General features: G+C 36.2%; 3 protein-coding genes across 6 annotated transcripts; 1 reads left to right on the top strand and 2 right to left on the bottom strand.

The window, feature by feature from the left end:
- The first annotated feature begins 3970 nt into the window (after positions 1–3970).
- On the top strand, positions 3971–9073 carry LOC113297198 (elongation factor Ts, mitochondrial-like). 4 transcript variants are annotated; one of them, XR_003333380.1, is made up of 10 exons: positions 3971–4403; positions 4492–4664; positions 5108–5197; positions 5659–5833; positions 6159–6343; positions 7370–7495; positions 7745–7833; positions 8003–8054; positions 8375–8479; positions 8717–9073. XR_003333380.1 is itself a non-coding variant. In XM_026545616.1 (9 exons), exons 1-8 carry the CDS (start codon positions 4091–4093, stop codon positions 8025–8027), a joined length of 1176 nt encoding a protein of 391 aa, XP_026401401.1. In that variant the 5' UTR covers positions 3971–4090; the 3' UTR covers positions 8028–8054; positions 8717–9073. The 4 variants fall into 4 exon arrangements, 2 of the variants coding, with proteins under 2 accessions (XP_026401401.1, XP_026401402.1); XR_003333381.1 differs by having other exon boundaries at positions 8375–8500; XM_026545616.1 differs by lacking the exon at positions 8375–8479.
- A 348-nt stretch (positions 9074–9421) lies between these two features.
- On the bottom strand, positions 9422–10671 carry LOC113297197 (CASP-like protein 2A1). Its single transcript, XM_026545615.1, has 2 exons — positions 10053–10671; positions 9422–9964 (listed from the first exon to the last, which is right to left on the bottom strand). The coding sequence occupies exons 1-2, from the start codon at positions 10395–10397 to the stop codon at positions 9662–9664; spliced, it is 648 nt and encodes a 215-aa protein (XP_026401400.1). The 5' UTR covers positions 10398–10671; the 3' UTR covers positions 9422–9661.
- Positions 10672–10955: 284 nt separating this feature from the next.
- Positions 10956–15435, bottom strand: LOC113297196 (autophagy-related protein 3-like). Its single transcript, XM_026545614.1, has 10 exons — positions 15116–15435; positions 14808–14878; positions 14376–14492; positions 14123–14295; positions 13806–13891; positions 13327–13378; positions 12844–12909; positions 12169–12296; positions 11911–12012; positions 10956–11445 (listed from the first exon to the last, which is right to left on the bottom strand). The coding sequence occupies exons 1-9, from the start codon at positions 15274–15276 to the stop codon at positions 11916–11918; spliced, it is 951 nt and encodes a 316-aa protein (XP_026401399.1). The 5' UTR covers positions 15277–15435; the 3' UTR covers positions 10956–11445; positions 11911–11915.
- Positions 15436–19796: the final 4361 nt, after the last annotated feature.

Genomic DNA, 19796 nt, shown 5'->3' with positions numbered 1-19796 from the left:
ATTTGAGGAAATCTGTAGCACTATTAAGATTAAAGACCTAGATGATAATGCTTTCAAACTTAGGTTATTTTCTTTTTCCCTGAAAGACAAAGCCAGATCTTGGTTATATAGTTTGACTTTCGAGTCAATTGAAACATATGAACCACTTACATCTGTGTTTTTACAAAAAAAAAAAAAAATCCCCAGGCGTAAAACATCATCTACTAGGACGCAGATTTGCATATTTTCTCAACAAGAGAGAGAATATTTATATAGGTATTTGGAAAGGTTCAATGATTTTCTATCACAATATTCTCATCATGGTTTAGGAAAGGTAAGCTAGTTCAGATTCTTTATGAGGGTTTAGATTATTCAACAACGACCATGGTTGAGACTTTATGCACAAGTGAGTTTGAGAATAAACTGTTAATCAGACGACCACACTTTTGAACGAAATCACCGAAAATACCTAGCAATGGGAAAATAGTAGGGAACCTCAGAAAACAATTCTTCTAAGTAGAGGAACTATCAATAGGGTAGAAGGATCTTATGAATCATATGCCAAAATAACAGTTATAGAAAAAAGGTTAGAAGCTTTAAAATTGATTCAAAGTAGTGGTAGAATATAGCCTTTATGGGAAGGACATGCGGCTGAAGAGCAAGCCATGCTCTTTATAATAACACTAGGTTTGATAAACATCAAAAGTTTGACCCATATTCAGAAACCTATAACCCTGGTTGAAGAAACCATCCAAACCTTTCTTTGTCTAAGGGCAAGAATCAAGGTCAGTCTAGTAACTCCCAGTTTCCCCCAGGTTTTGGCTATCCTAAAAATCCTTCAGGACCAGCACAATTTCAGAATCCTTTCAAATAATAAGATCATAAGTTTAGAAGAGTCTCTCGCCTAGTTTATTCAAAGAACTGCACATCTTCAGGGATCGGTTGCACAAGGTTTAAAAGAAAATAAAAACATGGTCCATGCTAACTCTCAGGCTATTTCCGATTAATAAGTTTAGAAGAGTCTCTCGCCTAGTTTATTCAAAGAACTGCACATAACCCCTTCAAATAATAAGATCATAAGTTTAGAAGAATCTCTCGCCTAGTTTATTCAGATAAATGAGTCCTTGAGAGAAAAAAGTAAATTTCCTAGTCAGACACAACCCAATCGTAAAAGAGTTCTTCAAATATCTTTAGCCGGTGAGAAATCATCAATTCATGTAAATTTGATAAAGACCCTTAGGAGTGGTAAAACGGTAGCCAATAAGGTATTTATGCATGATAGTGGACGTATTGTAGTTCCTTTTACTTCCCAAGAGGAGCCCATAAACAAAGGACTCCCAAACAGTTCCTGATAGGACTACCTTTGTGCCTAGAACCCCATATCCACAGTTGTTAGCTCCAACAAAGGAATCAACTTTCAACGAGATAATAAAAATTTTTAAGCAGGCGAACATTAACATTATGATACTATAAACAATTAGGCAAATGCCTGCTTATGAAAAGTTCATTAAAGATCTATGTACACGAAAGTGGAAGCTTAATGTCCATAAGAAAGCCTTTTTAGATGGTCAAATAAGTTCAATCCTTCTGAACCAAATGCTCCCTAAGTATAAAGACCCTGGATGCCCCATCATATCTTTTGTAATTGGTAATCACGTAGTTGAGAAGGCATTGCTTGACTTATGAGCTAGTGTTAACTTACTCCCGTATCATGTGTACGCCCATCTAGGTCTTAGTAAGTTGAAACCGACCAAAATGACACTGCAATTAGCCGATAGGTCTGTCACAGTCCCTCGTGATATCGTAGAGGACGTTCTTATTGAGGTTGATAGATTCATTTATCCAGTGAATTTTGTTGTTGTAGATATTCAACCTGTTTAGAACCAAAGTGCTTAAATACCAGTGATTTTAGGTCGCTCATTTTTAGCCACGTCTAATGTTGTCGTCAACTATAGAGTCGTACTTATGAACATATATATCTTTTGGTAATATGACTGCCGAGATAAATGTCTTTAATGTTATTAGACAATCATCTGAGATGGATGATTTAGAAGAGTTGAACATGATTATCATTTTAGTTCGTGATAAGGAAGTAACCATGACGAACACCTTAGTTGATGAGCTTTTGCTAGATATTTTCTTTGATAATCCATTATATGATGATGTTCATTTAGATGATTAGACCCCAAAAGAAGCTAGGCCATTGTGCTGACCTTATGAACCCTAGAATCCATCCTATATCCATTTGAAGATATTATTCACCCTAAGTTTGGGGGTAATGATGATTTTGGTAATCGTCAAGTATCCCTAATTGAAACCCTTAACTTGGGACTCGAGATTTGTGTCTCTAAGGTATTAATTGAGTTTCTTAAAACTCTGTCACCCGATCCTCCAGATACTGTCCATGAGGAAATCCAGTTTTTAGAGACCTGTCATTCGGCTGAACCTGTTTTTCTAGACACTCATATGGAGCCCAAAGGGACGACCCAGATAAATCTAGTTTCCTTGAAGGAACCCTGGATAAGGTTGTGCTCCGTCTGTTCATTTTTCTGATTTAGTATGCTTGTCTTATATTTGTGTCAACTCTGTTTGGTTATAAGGATCCGTAGCTATTTCAACTATTGACATATGATTCAGGAAGGTGACAATCTATTTTGTGGTATTTAATGTATGGCTGGAGACTTTAAACTTAGCACTTCTTGGGAGGTAACTCGTGCTCATGCGACACAGTAATATCTTACCTTTTTCGTTTCCTTCAAGTGGTAACAGTTTCTCCTTGTTCATGCATTTAATTTCATCTTTAGAACATTGAGGACAATGTTAGATTTAGGTTTGGGGTTATGGGAGAAACTTTTTAGTTGCATTATGAAACTCCAAAGCCTAGAAACTTGTGGAAATTTAGGGTAACGCTAACCAATATAAGTGGGTGGAAACATTTTGGTTGTAGGAGTTGAGGGACCCAAACTAAAGAGTCTATTCATAAAAGGACAAAGCTCAGGTGTTGGAAATAACATGATAGTTGCACGGTATCTCGGAATCGTCATATCACGTTCTCTTTTTATTTTTGCAAACATTTTGTTTCTCTAAGTGAGTTGGTGGGGCACTAGTATTGCCTTGATTTCCGCTGGGATGAAGTCGAGTGATTGAGAAGACTAGGCCAGACCAGTCAGACCAATCAGATTAATATATATATATATATATATATATATATATATATATATATATATATATATTATTGTTAAATAAATAAATCGATCGCTAGAACCCTTGTATATACCAACTGAGTTGATCTAGAATTAGGATTATCGACTGCTGGGACCCTTGTATATACCAGTTGTGTTGATACGGGAGTTAGGATTCAGAAAAATATCTCAATTCATTAGGATTTATCTTGGCGTTGACGATCAAACATATATTATGTGAAGCACCGTTCACCTTAGTCGACATCGCAAACCATCTATCTCTATATCAATCTTCTTAATTGCAACTATCCGAGTAGAGCTTTGTCACTTATGAATTTTAGTACGCTTGAGTGAAAATTCGTTTACACTAATTGGATTCGCATCAAGGTACTTCCTCCCATAGCCAAATGAGTAGTATGCCAATTAAGGAGATTGTTTAGTATCGTTCCTACATTCTTCATAGGCAATTGGGGTTTGGAGCAAAGATTTTGTAGGTACACTTACATGCGTGAAAATAGTTATAACGGATCTAAAATAACGTTGTTATTTCCTATTTATCGGTGATAATTAGACACGGATATCGGCAACCTTACGGACATGCTACATAACAACTAACAAGGTTTGTAAAACGGCTGTTATTTGTGAGAAAACGACCGTTTCTCAAACCTTGTTTTGAACTAGATTGTCGGGTTTCGAATGTATACATAACCCGATTGTACAATGGGCTTGATAGTTAATACGGACTTTGAAATGAGCCCAGATTTTATTGAGTACAAAATGTTTTCTTTTCTAAACCAGGGTCTCAAGATCTTCGATTTTTCATAGTCTAAACAAAGAAAAACCTCTACATTTTCACTTCCACTACTGCACTCGAACCCTAAGTTCTTCTTCTTCTTCTTCTTCAAGTCAAGTTAAATTAAACCTTGTTGATGGCTTTAGCTCGAGGTGCAAAAGGCTCTATCGGATTTCTAATTAACCGTTTGCGTCCTGCTCCTACGCAGTCTGGGCATAATTATTCTTCTTGGGCAGGTAGGAGCCGTCAACTTTCTGAAGTTAGAGAACCCTCATTTAATTATTTGAACCATGGAAATGATCAATGTGGTTTTGGGAGAAAAATATTGCTGCGAAGATTTAGTGTTGAAGCATCGGAACAATTGAAACTTATTAAGCAGTTGAGGGAAAGAACAAGTGCTCCAATAAAGGATGTCAAGACTTCTCTCGTCGCTTGCGATTGGGATATTGGTAAACCTGAGAACCCTTTAATTGATTATTTATACTTCTGTATGTATTGATCATGTTTTATTTTATTTTTACTGTTTTTGCAATGCAGAGGCTGCTCAGAAGGACCTTAGGAAACGAGGAGTTATTCAAGCATCAAAGAAGTCGTCTCGAACTGCTGCTGAGGGTTTGCTTGCGCTAGCACAGAATGGGGATAAAGCTGCTATTATTGAACTGAATTGCGAGACGGATTTTGTTGCAAGGAATGAAATATTTCAATACTTGGTATATTTTTTTAAATATCCTTCTAACATTTCAAGTTTAGTTATGCAATTACTTATCTAGTGTCTGATTGGTGTGCATGAGTTTTGGTCTGGTGCAAAATGAGTTAGTATTAAGAAGAAAATATGAGAACTATTACAACAACAAAAACGAACAAAAAACACAACAAATCTGTGCTCAACTGCTTGTGGCAGTGTTGTAAGCTTCAACTTCAGATGGAAAAAACAAGTCTGTGTAGGTAGTTCTAGAACTGAAGTCTGCATGTACAAATTCTATTTCCAACATTAATAATTCTTAGTTCCAGACATTTGTTATGGTAGGTTGCCAACTTCATTAATCTATTTTACTTGAACACATCTTCTTATTTTATTGGCTAACTGGATATTTTTTTATCAATTTCATGTTTTCTCTTGCTGCTGATGTTTCCTTGATTATTGATTGTACAGGCCTTATCCTTAGCAAGAATAGCATTGTCTGTTGAGAAGTATGCTGACCAAGCTTCTAGTGGCGTTCCTTTTGACCCTGAATACTTGGAGGTGAGATATCTGATACACACTGTACTTTGGTCATTTCAAAATTGCAATATATTTTCATTATGAAGTCAAAATTCTCTCTGAATAAAATTATTCTTGTTAATATGTGTGTATTCACTAGTTTCCGGATCATCTTGATGAAGTAGTTTTTCATGCAGCTAACAACTTCTGCTATTACTCAGTTTCCAGCCCTCTTAATGTCTCACAACCTAACTGTTTATGTTCCTTCTTACTTCAGCAAACCTTTATTAATTACTGCATTCAGAATCTTATGTTATTTTTATTCTCATTGTAGCTTTCAGAAAAAAAAAAAAAACTATTCCCATTGTGTATTAGGTGCAAATCGTCATACTTGGTGTAGGTCATTAATAGGGAGTAATTTTTTTTAGTTTTTTTTTTTTTTTGATCGATCAATCGAGAGTAATTTATTCCCTGGGTTGATTTTTATTTAAAAAATGTCACAGCAATTAAGGATTAATCTTGATCATCCAAAACTAAGTGGAGAGACAACAGTAAGAAGTGCAATTACCGAAGTGGCTGCAATAATGGGGGAGAATATAAAACTCAGAAGGGGTTTTGCAGTTACTAAATCTACACATGGCGTTGTCTCTACCTATATGCACTCAAGTCCTCAACCAGGTATTGCATTTCCAAATGTTTGTTATATGTAGGTATATAAGTTGGTGTTCATAAGAAGAAGTTATTTTTAAAGTTTGAAGCAATATTTGGAACGGACATTACCATAATGAAGGTTGAAAGAGCCAAAAAAGAGAACATATTGAAGAAATCAATAACCATTTTCTCTTGCTATAATTTTTTGATACGACCATTTTTCTACCATGAGGCAGTTTTTAAATGGTCTCCATCCCTCACCTAAAAATGGACCTTATTGAAAACTTGGTTGGAAGACATAACAATTTCAGTGTACTTCTCCAGCTCACCTTTTACTGTTTCCTGGTTGCAGGTTTAGGCCGTATATCTGGAATTCTAACTCTGGAAGCTGAGAATGATAGTGTCTCACTGGATGCTCTTGAACGAGTGGGTTCACAATTGGCAATGCACATAGTGGCTGCAAAACCAGTGTTCCTATCAAAGGAGCTTGTTCCTTCTGAAGCCTTGAAGGCTGAACTTGAAATCATTAAATCTCAGGTATTTTATTTTGACATTACTAATCAACTAAAAATATTTCTCAAATCAATTTATTTTTGTTTACCTTTTGAACCTGGATTATATTAGACTTTATTACTCCTAACTGTACATCAACTGGGGGCTTCACTTGTTATTGCTGTCCATCTAATTTATATTAAAATGGGGGAGATGTAGAGGTTTTGGCAACAATATGTAGTATTCCTCTTAGCATCATGGGTGGAAATATTCTGCAAGGACTCATCCAGTAGTTGGTCCTGGTCTTAGTATTCCTCATTTGTCTTGTTTGGGTACTTATCTACATAATTTTCCACCTGAAGTGTAAGGAGTTACAGACACTATAAGGTATCATTATGTCTTAGAAGATGATAGTGAGGTCCTTAGAACATCCACATTGCTGAGTCAAAATGAAGCCAGGGTATGGATGCATGGTTCTAATCTGTGACGTTGTCTGGCATTAAGCAGTCTCTATAATAACTGTTGTACACAAGGCGCTCTTTTTGGTATCATCTGGGGCTGGCAGAGTTTTAAACTGCACCTAGATGTGCAGGAGGCCAAGTGGAGATTTAGAACGGGTCTGATGGCGAGGCTTAGTTTTAACTTCTTTCACATACAGAGAGACAGGTCCATGGACACCGATACCGTTTTTTCTATGCGCAAATTCCAAAAGCAGACCAGAAGTTGGTCATTTTTCCTTAGCAAAGCAGACTTTTATCGTCGTGGATGCTCTTCCAAACGCTAATCTGGAACTCTTTTATGTGATGTTTGCTGTAAATAATAGCCTACCGTATTTGAATTCAAGTTTACATCCTTTTGTTGGTACTGTTTGAGAATTCAAGTTTACATCCTTTTGTTGGTACTGTTTGATGTTGTTCTGTCTTAAACAATGTGAGGATGTGTGCAAATCAGTTGATCATTTGCAACTCTGCAACCTGAACAAAATTCATAACACCTTGCACTTGTATTTTGTCTACTTCCTATTTATTCTCTACCCATTTGCTTTGCTTTGTCTTCTTCCCCTCTTATCAGGCGGAAACTTCAGGGAGAACGAAGATGGGCAAAGAAAAAATGGTGGAAGGTCGTTTGCGGAAATATATGGAAGAAGTAGCTTTTATGGAGCAAAAATTTGTTGTTGATGATAGTAAGACAATCAAGGTAAATGATTTGTTGCATACCATTGTGATCTTGTTTGCTTCTCTCATTGCTGGTCAACCGATATTTTGGGCTAGTCCTATGAGATCGTCCTAGTTGGGCCGTATCTTGATCCAATTGATAAGTTGGGAAATGATGTGCTGTTTATTGTCTCAGTATCAAACTTATATGTAGACGCACATATGCACACACGTCAACTCTATGATAGTTTTCAATGAGGAATTAACTGTTATTTCCTCGCTACTGCTGCAGAATGTGATGGATGGTCTGTCAAAGGAAGTGGGATCACAGGTGAAGATAGGTAAATTTTTCAGAATGGAGGTTGGAGAAGGAATTCAGAGGTGAGCATTCCAAATTCATTTCTGTCTTATAAAACCTGATATTTTTGTTTTACTGGGTCCCCTGTTTTATCGACGAAAAAAATGTGTCTCACAGAAATCTATTCCTTCATTTTGGTTGAAGGGGTGAAATGTAGTTCATGTCTCGTACCTCACGGGGGGTTATGTGCAGGTTAGAAACATCGGGGGAGTCTTAAGTCATGAATCAGGCGGCTTTGATGGAGGTAATAAGTCTGAATGCTCCTCCCATTTCGATGCAAAGGAATAATCTGATGTCATTTTGCGGGTAGTGGTGTTGTATTGGGATATCGTTCTTGCTCACGATTTGATAATTCAAAGGATTTTGTACTTGCTCATATAAATGTTGAGATACATTCTCAACAACCATTATCTAACCCCATCACCATCGTTCCCTGTTTGCCTTGACTGATGAGTGATGTGACAATGCCCCTTAACAACCTCTCGTGTTAGCAGTACTTGTTGGTCTTTTTTAGACGTCATTCAAAGCATTTTGTCTTGAAAATTTTGTCTAATTACCCGGCAGGTGAACTGTATTGACCTGCAGGAAAAGAGAATAGACTTGTTACAAACAGAACACACCCTTTAGGCTATGGTAATACTTGTGGAAAGACCAAATAATCCATAAGAGGTGGGTTTGCATTTCAGTAAGGTAAATTTGAATGTTCGTGCAGAGGCTAGCTTTGGTTTTCATATTTGATTTAGTAAATTTGAATGTTTGTTGCACTTCCCAATCCCAGGATTGCATTCAAGAACACATATCGTGATCACTATGCCATAGCAAGGCCTTACTCGTCTTCTACTTTTTTTTTTTTTTTGTTTGTTTTCATGGAAAGGCCCTAACAAATTCTCTGGTGATCATTTACAGGTTGTGTATTGTTACACGGAAGGTATCAGAGTTGTGGTTCAGGCAGCTAAATTTAAGGAACCATATGATGAGAAGCTAATTAAACAGCTGAAAGTAAATTTTGGAGATTCTTTTCACGTAGTTGCCCAAGGGTTTTCTTAGAAATAAATAATGTAAGGAGAAGATGGATGTTTAGTTAAATGGAGAGAAGTCAATCAAAGTTGAGTGCACCTGTTGAGGCAGCTTACATTTACAAGTTTATATAATGTCCGACATGTATTGTCTTCATTTAACGTTCTTCAAAGAAAACTGAAGTTTTGCAAGTGCACCATTTGAAATTTGATTTTGTATCTTTAATCTCTGGTTATCGTTTTGTTATGAGATCCAAACTTCTTTTTACGTAAATATTTCGTAACCCGAAAATACATTGTCTGTAATCTCTCCTTAACGGTTAGTATATAAACAATAACCTAAGCTTCATAGGTGCTGTTTAGTGATTAAAATCTAAGGTTAACTTTTTCAGCATGTATTTGCAGTAAAATTACAGAATTAAGACTGTAATTTTAATTCCCATGTCCCCAAGGTATTTCACACTAGTGAGAACTGAGGACCTATCTTTGTTTGCGGAAAAAACAAGAATGGGAAGGGAAACAATTAAGTTATTCAACCATATTACTTATGGTTGGAAAAGAAAGATAACCAAAGAAAGTAGTTGGCTACCATCAATAAGGTGGTTAATTAGCTGGTAAAGCATTTATTCAATAAAAGACGGAAAACAAAAGCTTAGAGTTTTACATTCCATTAAGTAGAGCAACTAGAGCTCTACAGCACATGATGAGGATAGCATTTTTTGACTAGTAATAAGGTAAGGTAGATGTGATGTGAAAGGAGAAATAAAAAGAGCCGCAAAGTATGCCCTAACTTTATCACAACGATTCTTTTATGTTAAGTACGCATACAATCTTATTAAGCTGGAAAAGCAGCTGCCATTTCTTGATCCCGCTTGTTTCCAGGGTACGACGAAGCGGCGGTGGAGGAAATGCTGGGAGCGTCGTACTTACTGAAAAGTCTGTAGGAAGAAATGAGTGAAAGAATCACATAAAAACCGACCACTGAAAAGGTAATTCCGGTAGACACTGTTGCCTTTTTACAGAATCCACCATACGACCCACAGGCTTCACTCCATGTAACAGCAACATCACCTTTGTTAGCCAAGTAAACTACCTCTGCTGATACAGATCCTGCTGCTAGTATCATATATGTCACAACCTACAACACCAACAAGCATATACTTACATGTTAAGGTTGAGTTTGATCTCTGTGTACGTTAACATGTTAAAAATGAGGGGATCATTACCTGATCGAAGATGAAAACTGTCCATGCTCCTCGCCTGGACATGGAAGGGGCGGTGGTAGCAGCTGATGAGCGGAATACGGAAGTTATATACAGAGCTGAAAGAAGGGAATAAGCAGCGCAGGCTCCGTTGGCGTAGATAAGGTACTGGAAACCGCTTAGATCAGAGTAGGATACAGAACCATAATCATTAGCCACGGCGTTTTTCAGCATGACTACTAAAGCTACAACCGAAAGGACCATAGGGACAACACGGAGCAATGACTCTCCGGTCATCCGTATGCCTGCTCCTCCGTTACTGGCGGAAGTGGTGGGTTTAGATCCTTCATGGTTGTTTAGCCCAGACATCGTTGGAATCAAATTGTTATTTTGGGTAAAAACAGGAAAGATGGATGAATAGATTTGAACGGTTCTTCTCAGTTCATTCGTCTTCTCTTGCTCTCTTAAATATATTTATTTATGGAGGAGGTTGCGAGGAGGGGTTAGTTAATGAATGAATGCACTGACAAAAGATAGGGCAGCATTAAACTAGGGCAGCTGTTGCAACCACGCATCCCTAAGTGTTTGGGATGAACTTGTATTTAATGCCAATACAAATTCATTACCTAGACTTCGTAGCCCCCAGAGATCAAAGATGACATTTATAGCTGTTCAAAGTTCAAACCAATCTAAATAACTAAAAATATTAATCGACCAGTTCTACTACTTTTACTGATTTCTTCATGTTTCACAATAGTTACTTGGTGAACTGGATTTTGGTTCCTCCCTATTTCTTGATTGTGCCACAGTATTACAAAAGCAAATTGCTACACAGTATTTCACAGCTTTGGCCAGGATTGAATGTGGCCTTTTTTACAGCACTTGAATTGATCCAGACAACCAACAAAATATACAAACAAAACCAAATTGAAACAATGAAAAGGTAAATGGAGGAGTGTATTGACAAGATAGTTCTCATAACAATGCAGACGTCATTCCAAGATATGTCAAACCTCTGAAATGATATGCACTGTAAAATGATGTCACTATTGAGAGGGGAATAATTAACATAATGTAGTATCAAAGATCCATCACGAGAACACTCACAATAAACTTTCCTTGGTGCAGAATATTGTAAACATCGAACATAAAACAAGTAAAACGGAGAAAGAAACTTGCTAACTCCACTGATACAAGAATAGTTAAAGGCAGTCTTCAGTTTGCATCCAGACATCACCATACCTGCACAACCCTATGATTGATCAAATTGAGTACTGCTTCGAATAGATATCACTGCTGGGAGAAGACTTCATTGTGGTGTTGTAATTGACACGTGAGAGAATCATATGTACAGAGTGCAAGAGAACAGACTAAGAAGGCACATCAAAAGCCATTGCTGTACATTTCCACACTTCATCTGCGTCAAGTCAAAATAAAATTACATTTTACCAAATCCATGCTAGAAAAGAACTGCCGGAGAAGGGATAATTCATGTACTTTCAAGATTAACGGAACTTTAGTGCATAGTTAAAAATAGCAAAAAAGAAAAAAAAACAAGTGACATTAAAAACTATAATAACATTCTTTGTTTTTCCGCATAAAACATGATGAGGGTATATGCGCCATAGCTAGCCTTATTTGTTGACATGTTATGCACACACCAACTATCGGTTTAGCAAATTCATGTGGTCGTCCACCAAACTACCACTACTTGACATTCATTCATCTAGTGAATCCAGAGCAATCAATTACCTAATAACTCTAAACCTAGAAGAAAAAGTCCTTGTTAGACTTGGTGCTGGTGAACATGATTGATGCCGTCTGAAAATCCAAACTGGAATCCGCTACTAGTAAAAAGAAATCTTTGTTGTCAGCAAATTACCTCAATCAATGACTGCTGCTCCCAAGATCAAAGTCCATCGTGTAGTCATATTCAATAGTTGGAATCACAGAAGCCACAAATTTTAGGAACAGAAAGAGGTACCTGTAGAGGCGGAAATATATTAGTGGACATGATAAAAAAAAAAAAAACTGAGTAAACTATCATATACATCTGCTCAATCATTGAGTGGCCAGCTAATACAGTTGAATTGTTTTACAAATAAGATTTACAGGAAAAAAACAAAAAAGAGAAGATTACTTGTCAACTTCAGGCTCAACTCCTCGAGACATTAGCACGTCAATGATTTTTTTCATCACAGCCGAATGGCGGCAAGGATGTACGGATGCATGCTTCCCGGACAGATGAGGATGGTCCTCAATAGTTACCTATAAAATGAAAAACATGTCGCTGTCTAATAGATATTCAAGAAAACATATAAACAACCAGTTATCTTGTAAATAAAATGTGAACACAAATATGTACAATTTTTATAAGCAAAAATATGTAAAAGAAAGTCGATAATGCTTATAAGTACAGCTTTAACGGAAAGAAGGGTTCAGGCTTGCTATGTTTCATTCATCCTACACTTCCAAAGACATGCAACGCATGAAAACCTTTCTAATTGATCATAAAACAACAGCAAATTTCAGATAATACAAAGAAACATTTGCGGAGTCAAATTACTAAGAACTCTCTAATGAAGGACGATCAAATAAAAGATACATATAAGAAACTAAGAAAAAACACTGAGAAGAAGAACATGAGAAATTGTTGGTAAGACATGACAAGCAACAACCCGAATTTGTAAGTCGGCATTGGTGACTAGGAACTGATAAGCTGGATCCTTGATCAATAAATTCTTTACCATAAGTGATAATATGGAACAATTCTGAACACGATAACTAATTTATACGTTTTCTATGCACAACTTACCGTTTTGCGAGCATGATCTTGACTAACATCTTCAAGTACGAGCTCTGGCTGTAAAAGCATCCTTGACTGCAACAATTTACAGAAGATTTTCTCAGTTATTGGTGTTAATGTAACTAATAAAGCTACTCTAGTGATTAAAGATGGTCGTCCAAGGAAACAAAATTGCCTCCTTTCTAATTCATATAAGACCAGTTGCCATTTAGTATACAGACATAAGTCTTCGGGTATCATAAAGACCAATGAAGTGATTACAGATTACCAGTACAATTATACCTAATTCTTTCAACTCACCTCGGAAATGAGAATCGATTGTAGTTTAACAATAAGTTATAACTCAGAAGGGAAGATAACACAACAGACAAGAAATGGCCTAGATGATACACTATTTACAACAGGTAACTTAAAGTATACATGATGCTTCTACTCGTTGTTTATGCAAATATTGAAACAAAAATAACAAGGAGAAACTTTCATCGTGCTAACCTCATCATACCCAGTGAGCCACACCCGAGGAGTTTGAAAATATTGGTCATACCTGAAAACAAAAGATTGAGTCAGACCAAGAAAAATAAAAACGGAATAGGGAACTCACTTACATGGACTTCTAAACGTACAGTATCAGAGAAAACCGCGGGGTATTCAAGTGCAAGCACATTAAACAAGAGGCACACATAAATTAAACTATCAAAAAATAAACAAACTGAACCTGGCCACTTAAGGGTCCAAGGATAATAAGCAGATGAAATGCACAACTGCACTTCTGATACAAAAGAGAAGCAACAGGTATCTCAATACAGTAGATCCTCTTTTTCCACAGATCTTATAGAAGACTTAGCACGTGAAAGCATCAACTACCAAGTCACCGAGCTACACAAAACTCTAAAATATCCGTCTCTCAATAGAGTCGGCATTTAATCCTTAGCTCTAACACAGTAAGCATACTTAACAAGAAAATGACTTACGTGATACTAACATCATAGGTTCGAGTCCTTAAAATATTGTCATCATCCGGTTCTTGAGCTACAAGATAATTGGATTGAAGAGTTGCCTGCATTACCATAACACATGCACACCAATATAATTAGCATCTTTTAACATACCACTTAAAGTACATCAGAGATCAATTCAAACTAATTATAATAAGGGTGAGAAGGGGAAGAGAAGAAAAGAATAGAATAAACAAATCTAGAGTTGAAGGCACGCAAACAGCAAATGCAGACAACCAATAATATGACTACGTGGTGTTTCATTAAGAGTTGAGTGTAAATTAAAATCTTACTGCATCTGTCTCGATAAGGTTATCAGGGTCTTCATATTCTTCCATATCTGGTATATCTTCTTCTTCCTCCCCAGCACCGAAGTATGAGGAGATCGACTGAATAGTCTTGTTTTTCTTGCTTATTTCCAGATTCTCCATTGAGGGCAAGTTTTCCTCATCACTGCTCTTTGTTTCTGTTAAAGAGAAAAAACTGCCCTTTAAGAGGTCATGTTTGGTTCATAGGTTTCATGCAGTTATTTAAGGAGTAGCATACCTTTTGGATTTCCATGGGTTGCCAGCCAGCCATCATTATCTTCATCTTCAAGTAGAACTTCACCTCCTGCTGCTTCGTATTCTTCCTCTATAGACGCAGCCCTTCTTAAGCAAGGCACTGAAAACAAATTCCATGGTATGTCATCACATGCAAACCCCATCAGACATAAGAAAATTACAACTAGATCAGAAATAGCATAGTGAAAGCCAGTTGACATCATTAAAAAGCCATGCTTCACTCCATGCTTACTGAAAATAAAACTGTATCTTATTGTATCTTAACAGTTCATGCATCCACTAGGTATCAATGGTATGATTTCGGCAGTTTGATCAGTTGAGTAATTTTAACAGTTTGAATTATTCATGAATTACAATATGCATCGTGCAATAGTTGAAGGATATAAAATTCACACACAGAAAGAAGATATCTTACCGTTTCTAGTGATCAGGTATTGTTTTCCAGGTGGTAAGTACGGTTTACGCTTACTTGGCTCACCAGATTCCCTGATGCATGATAACCAACAGCAAATTTCAGAACTAAGAAAACCCCTAATTTTGAAAAACTTAACACCATGTACACAACCTATGCAAATATTCAATTGAAACCCTAATCTAATCTCCGTGGTACAGTAATTCGATAAATTCCACTTCTTTAAAACAATTAAATTCAGATAATAAAAAAATATTGAATCTTTTTGAAGATTGAATTCAAAGGGGAACAAAAAAGGAGTAAGTTATTACCATGACCAAGTAGGACACTTTGATACAAGATTATCACCAGCAAGTATAAATTCACTAACGCTAAGAACTCCCTTTTCTTTGAATGCTGAAACAGTACGAGGTCCTGTAACCCTCTCTACTGCACCTTTAAAGGCTTCATGGAGCTTCTGTGATAAAACCATCACGAAGCAAAGATTTAATTATTGAAAACCCTAGAAATTTTAAGCGCTGGAAATTGGGTTGTATTGGAGGATACGATTAGAGAGTTGAAGAAAGAAGAAAGAAGAAATTCAGAATTTTATGATTCCCTATCTCGATCGGCAATAAAAATAAATAAAATAAGCGCTAAATAAAAATAAAGAAAGAGGAAACAAGATATTTCACCCCAAGTTTTGCAATTTGGTAGTACCTACTATCGGCGGTTTCGATGGCTGGAAAGTTCGAAATGATTTATGGTTTCAAGGTGTGAAGCATCTACACACCCGTATTGGTGCCGTGTCCGTGTCCGTGTCTGACGCACGTGTCCGTGTCCGGCATTTACACACCCGTATACGACACACGGACACGGCACCCTATTGGTGTCGTGTCCGTGTCCGTCGCACGTCGATAGGAAAGTTGATTTTGAGTTTTGAAAGTCCTTATGTCCATGTCGTGTCGTGTCCGTGTGTCGTATTAGTGTCAATGCTTCCCAGTTCTCAAGTTTCCTCCCATAGGAAAGTTGGGGATCGAATTCCTGCATTAGCATAAATCCTAGGTTAGGTGTAATTTTAGAACGCGCGATTGGAGGATACTTATATTAATTGAGGGATATAAATTACTTTCCCCAACTAATAGTGTCTGCTAAGGGGTGTTTTTGGGGGCAAAAATACTAAAATGTCCTTCCCTCAAAATAAAAATCAAAAAACAAAATCATATTCCCCATTTCCATCTTCACCTCTTATTAATCTCTTTTAGGATTAGGGCTTTGAAACCTAAATATTCCCCACTCCCTTTCAAATTCTAAATTTTCCCCACTCCTTTTCAAATTATCTTCTCCTTCTCTGTCGGCTCCTCACTTTGAAAATGATTTTTTTTTTACATTCGGAAGTGATGAAGACATGCCGGAAGTGATGAAGACATGCCGGAAGTGATGAAGACCATGCCGGTAGTGATGAAGACCATGCCGGAAGTGATGAAGACCATGCCGGTAGTGGTGAAGACCATGTCGGAAATAATTTTTTTTACATCGCCGGGAGTAATGAAGACCATGCCGGAATTGATGAAGACCATGCCGAAAAATGGTGTCGGCATGCGTAGTAACTAACATTCAATGTCGTAACTAAATGCCGACATGCTCGATAGAAATTTATCAATGCCGGTAGTCAAGTGAAAAAAAAATCAATTTTCTGGATACTTTACATCATGTGCCGGCAAAGATATTTAAGCAACATACTATGTCGTTAGTAATTCCGGCATGCTCGAGAATTAACTAACTGTGCCGGCAGTGAACTTTTCAAAACCAGAAAAAAATTCAAAACAAAATAGGTTTTGATTTTCAACAAATACCGGCATGGTTTTTTCGGTTGAATACAATGCCGGTTTGCCTTTCAAAATGGGGGATATTGTTGGCCGGCATGGACGTAGTATGAATACAATGTCGGGAATGCTGCTGCCGGCATTGTATTCATACTACGCTCATGCCGGCACCGAGCTATTTCAGCTGCAACAATGGTGGATTCAAAGAAATAAATCAAATTTTCAACACATTGGCTCCCACCTTTACCTGAGTATTGGGAGTGCTTGTACAATCATTCTCCATTTTTACCAAAAAAAGTCCCTCTCAATTTTTCTCCCTCCTTCTACTCTCACCTCCCTCACCCAAATACAAATAAAAATACACACTGATCATTTATCAAATAATCTTATGAATTTACTAATTATAATTAAGCACTAAGCATGATTAGTGAGGGGTAGATTAGGTATTAGGTAAAATACTTAGATAAGGGGTGACCCTGATTTGATATTTAAATCCAGTTTTTGTCCTTTTTCTCTATCCCCGATTAGTTTAAGTATCCCCCAATCACGCGTTCTAATTTTAGAGACCATTGTTTTATCATATCAGAAAAAGTAAAATAACTAATGAGATGTGACGAGAACTTTTTAGTCAAGTGCTTAGATAAAACCAAAAGTTATAGCGTTTTTAGATACCAGGCTCTCCAGAAGCGGAAATAAGTAGCAAAAATATTCTGCTTTATAAAGAGTTGACATTTTTGCTTTTCGAAGTCGCTCTCAAATTTTATATCCAAACTAACTTCTTGCTTTTTGACTTTTAGAAGTTGGGAAGCTATTTATGGATGTGTTTCCAAACAAGCTCTTGTTTATAGCGCGTTTGGATACGCACTCAAGCAAGAAATAAGTTTGGGTACAAAAATTTTTAAAGCAACTTCTAAAAGCAAAAAAATTAATTTTTTGTGAAACGAAATAGTTTTGCTTTTGACTTCTACTTATGATGAAGCAGGAGTACTTTCTCTTCTCCTATCTAAACGCGCTTGACGTAATTTCAAAATGACTTTTTGAAAGCAAAAAATTTTTAACTCTTGTGAAGAAAATCTTTGCTACTGTATTTGGGATTGACTTCAAAGTAAGAGCAACTTTACTTCTGGTATCCAAACGTGCTCTAAGATTATACCAAGTCTTATAGACTCCCACGTCTAAAGTTAGTCCAAAAATCGTAGTTTAGTTTCTTTTTCATGATCTCCAAAATTGGATCCAGTAATGACTTCTCAACGAGAACGAGTAGTCACTTATCGTTTTCACTTTCTTTTATTTCTTTTTAAAAAAATTTATCACATAAAAAGTCAAAATAGGTATCGACTTTCCCAATCTACTAGATTATTGGACTTGGGATCCAAAGTTATCTCAAAATTTTGATGTGTTAAATGTTTGGAAGATATTTTGCTTTAGCAGTGCTAGAGCATTTTAGACCGTTGGATACCATAGATGTGACGTCATCTAACCAACAGATTAACCATAGTTAACTTAACGATGTGTAGTTGTTGTTTTTTTTCAAGTTCCGTTTTAATTTGTTTCATTCATGGTTGTTATATGCATCAAAGAATAGAGCTTAATAAGTATATGTGAAGATGATTTTTTACCGATATCTAATTGAAATCAAAGAAAAAAAGTAATCTTTCATGATAACCCATGAACCTAAAACCCTTGTAACTTGGCGGATGGGAAGAATTCTGTTTTGCAAAATTGGCTTGTGATCATCAGAGGGATTGTTGATGATTGATCATTGTTCTTGTTATGGGATGGGATGGTTATGGGTATTACTATAATGTAATTAGGTAGAGAAGGACGATAAATGAAACTACAATCATAAAATCAGTTGATTTGGGGTTGTTTCATCGTCACATAAAGTATATTCATCTTCATCTTCATATACGAGTACTCGTCTTCAGAGTTAGGGACTTAGTTTTGCTGAACTTTTGAAGTACTCGTCTAATTACATTTGATTTTTATCAAACCATATATTTAATTAACATAGCAGTGTTTTATCTAATTAACAGATCTTTGTCTCTTTCCATCCAACCATTTATCGATTTGAGAGGTTCATAAGAGATACAAAATTTAATGAAATTTGCAATGTTAATATGTGGGTTAGATGATGTCACATCTACTGTACCCTACGACCCCAAATCTGCTAGTGCAAAAATGCTCTAGCACAAAACTTTTTCCCAAACGTTTTGAGTCCACAAACTTAAACAATGTGACATTTAGTTCCAAGAAAGCTGAAATAGATGAATTATTTAGAATCCGAAATAGATGTCTTGGATAGTCTAGAAGATATGTCCACCTTCTCTGATAAAGATGAACTCTCGAGAAAAGCTAAAAGTGAAGCATGTTGTCATCCCTTTGAATCTTTCCAAAATGATGAGCCAGTGAGGTAAACAAAAGTGAGTTAAAGATGGTGAAAATAATTTTGGATATGTGCATCAAATTGTTTCCTTCAAGTTAATAGCATTAACCCCCTTATAATTGTTGCTAACTGGTATTATGATAAATTGTTGAAGAGACAAGTACACATGATTCTATTTTACTTTGGTTACTAAGCAACACAAATATATGACTTTGGTTTGGTGATCGGTCAAATAAGTATTGAATATACGATGCATACTACACTTTCTATTGCTGATTGGTCAAATAAGTGTGTTTACTAATGCAAATCAATGTTAAAGAAAATGCAAAACCTAATATATAGGATAGCATGCTCTTAACAATCGTACCATGTTGGTTTTTGCTAGTAACATTTAACATATTTTGTCTTTATATCTTATTAGTTCATCAAAGATTAAAACTTGAGCAATTAATATGACTTTTACTGAATGTTTCATGTAATTCAATGTTATATATAGGCACACATGTTAAATATAAAACAATATAAAATTAAAGTGTATTTTTCATATTCCGAGACATCTTAGAAAACCCAAATACGTCTCTTTTATGAAAATAACATTGGAAATTTGCTATTTTTCACCTATACTTAAAAGCTAACACTACACCCAAGTAAAGATAAACTCATCAGTTTTAATCTGAAACATAAGCAAAGAGATATTAGAAGTGTTGAGACAATCTCTAGTTACTCATTGAATAGATAAAGGGGTATTAAAAAAAACGAAGATATCATCCTTCATACTTAGGCTAATAACTATATTGACTT

Source organism: Papaver somniferum, chromosome 7, assembly GCF_003573695.1.
Source record: "Papaver somniferum cultivar HN1 chromosome 7, ASM357369v1, whole genome shotgun sequence".
Classification (NCBI taxonomy): domain Eukaryota; kingdom Viridiplantae; phylum Streptophyta; class Magnoliopsida; order Ranunculales; family Papaveraceae; genus Papaver; species Papaver somniferum.
Note: the sequence above shows the minus strand (reverse complement) of the source record. Positions and strands in the feature narration are given on the sequence as shown.

Bases quoted from the DNA above. Each gene is read 5' to 3' on its own strand.
- LOC113297198 (XM_026545616.1), top strand. From the start codon at position 4,091: ATGGCTTTAGCTCGAGGTGCAAAAGGCTCTATCGGATTTCTAATTAAC. The intron at 4,665-5,107 runs GTATATTTTTTT...TTGATTGTACAG, and splicing joins ATGAAATATTTCAATACTTG to GCCTTATCCTTAGCAAGAAT. The intron at 5,834-6,158 runs GTATTGCATTTC...TCCTGGTTGCAG, and splicing joins GCACTCAAGTCCTCAACCAG to GTTTAGGCCGTATATCTGGA.
- LOC113297197 (XM_026545615.1), bottom strand. From the start codon at position 10,397: ATGTCTGGGCTAAACAACCATGAAGGATCTAAACCCACCACTTCCGCC. The intron at 9,965-10,052 runs GTAATGATCCCC...TTGGTGTTGTAG, and splicing joins CAGTTTTCATCTTCGATCAG to GTTGTGACATATATGATACT.
- LOC113297196 (XM_026545614.1), bottom strand. From the start codon at position 15,276: ATGGTTTTATCACAGAAGCTCCATGAAGCCTTTAAAGGTGCAGTAGAG. The intron at 14,296-14,375 runs GTATGCTACTCC...TCTCTTTAACAG, and splicing joins AACCCATGGAAATCCAAAAG to AAACAAAGAGCAGTGATGAG. The intron at 13,379-13,805 runs GTAAGTCATTTT...TTTTGTTTTCAG, and splicing joins ACCTATGATGTTAGTATCAC to GTATGACCAATATTTTCAAA.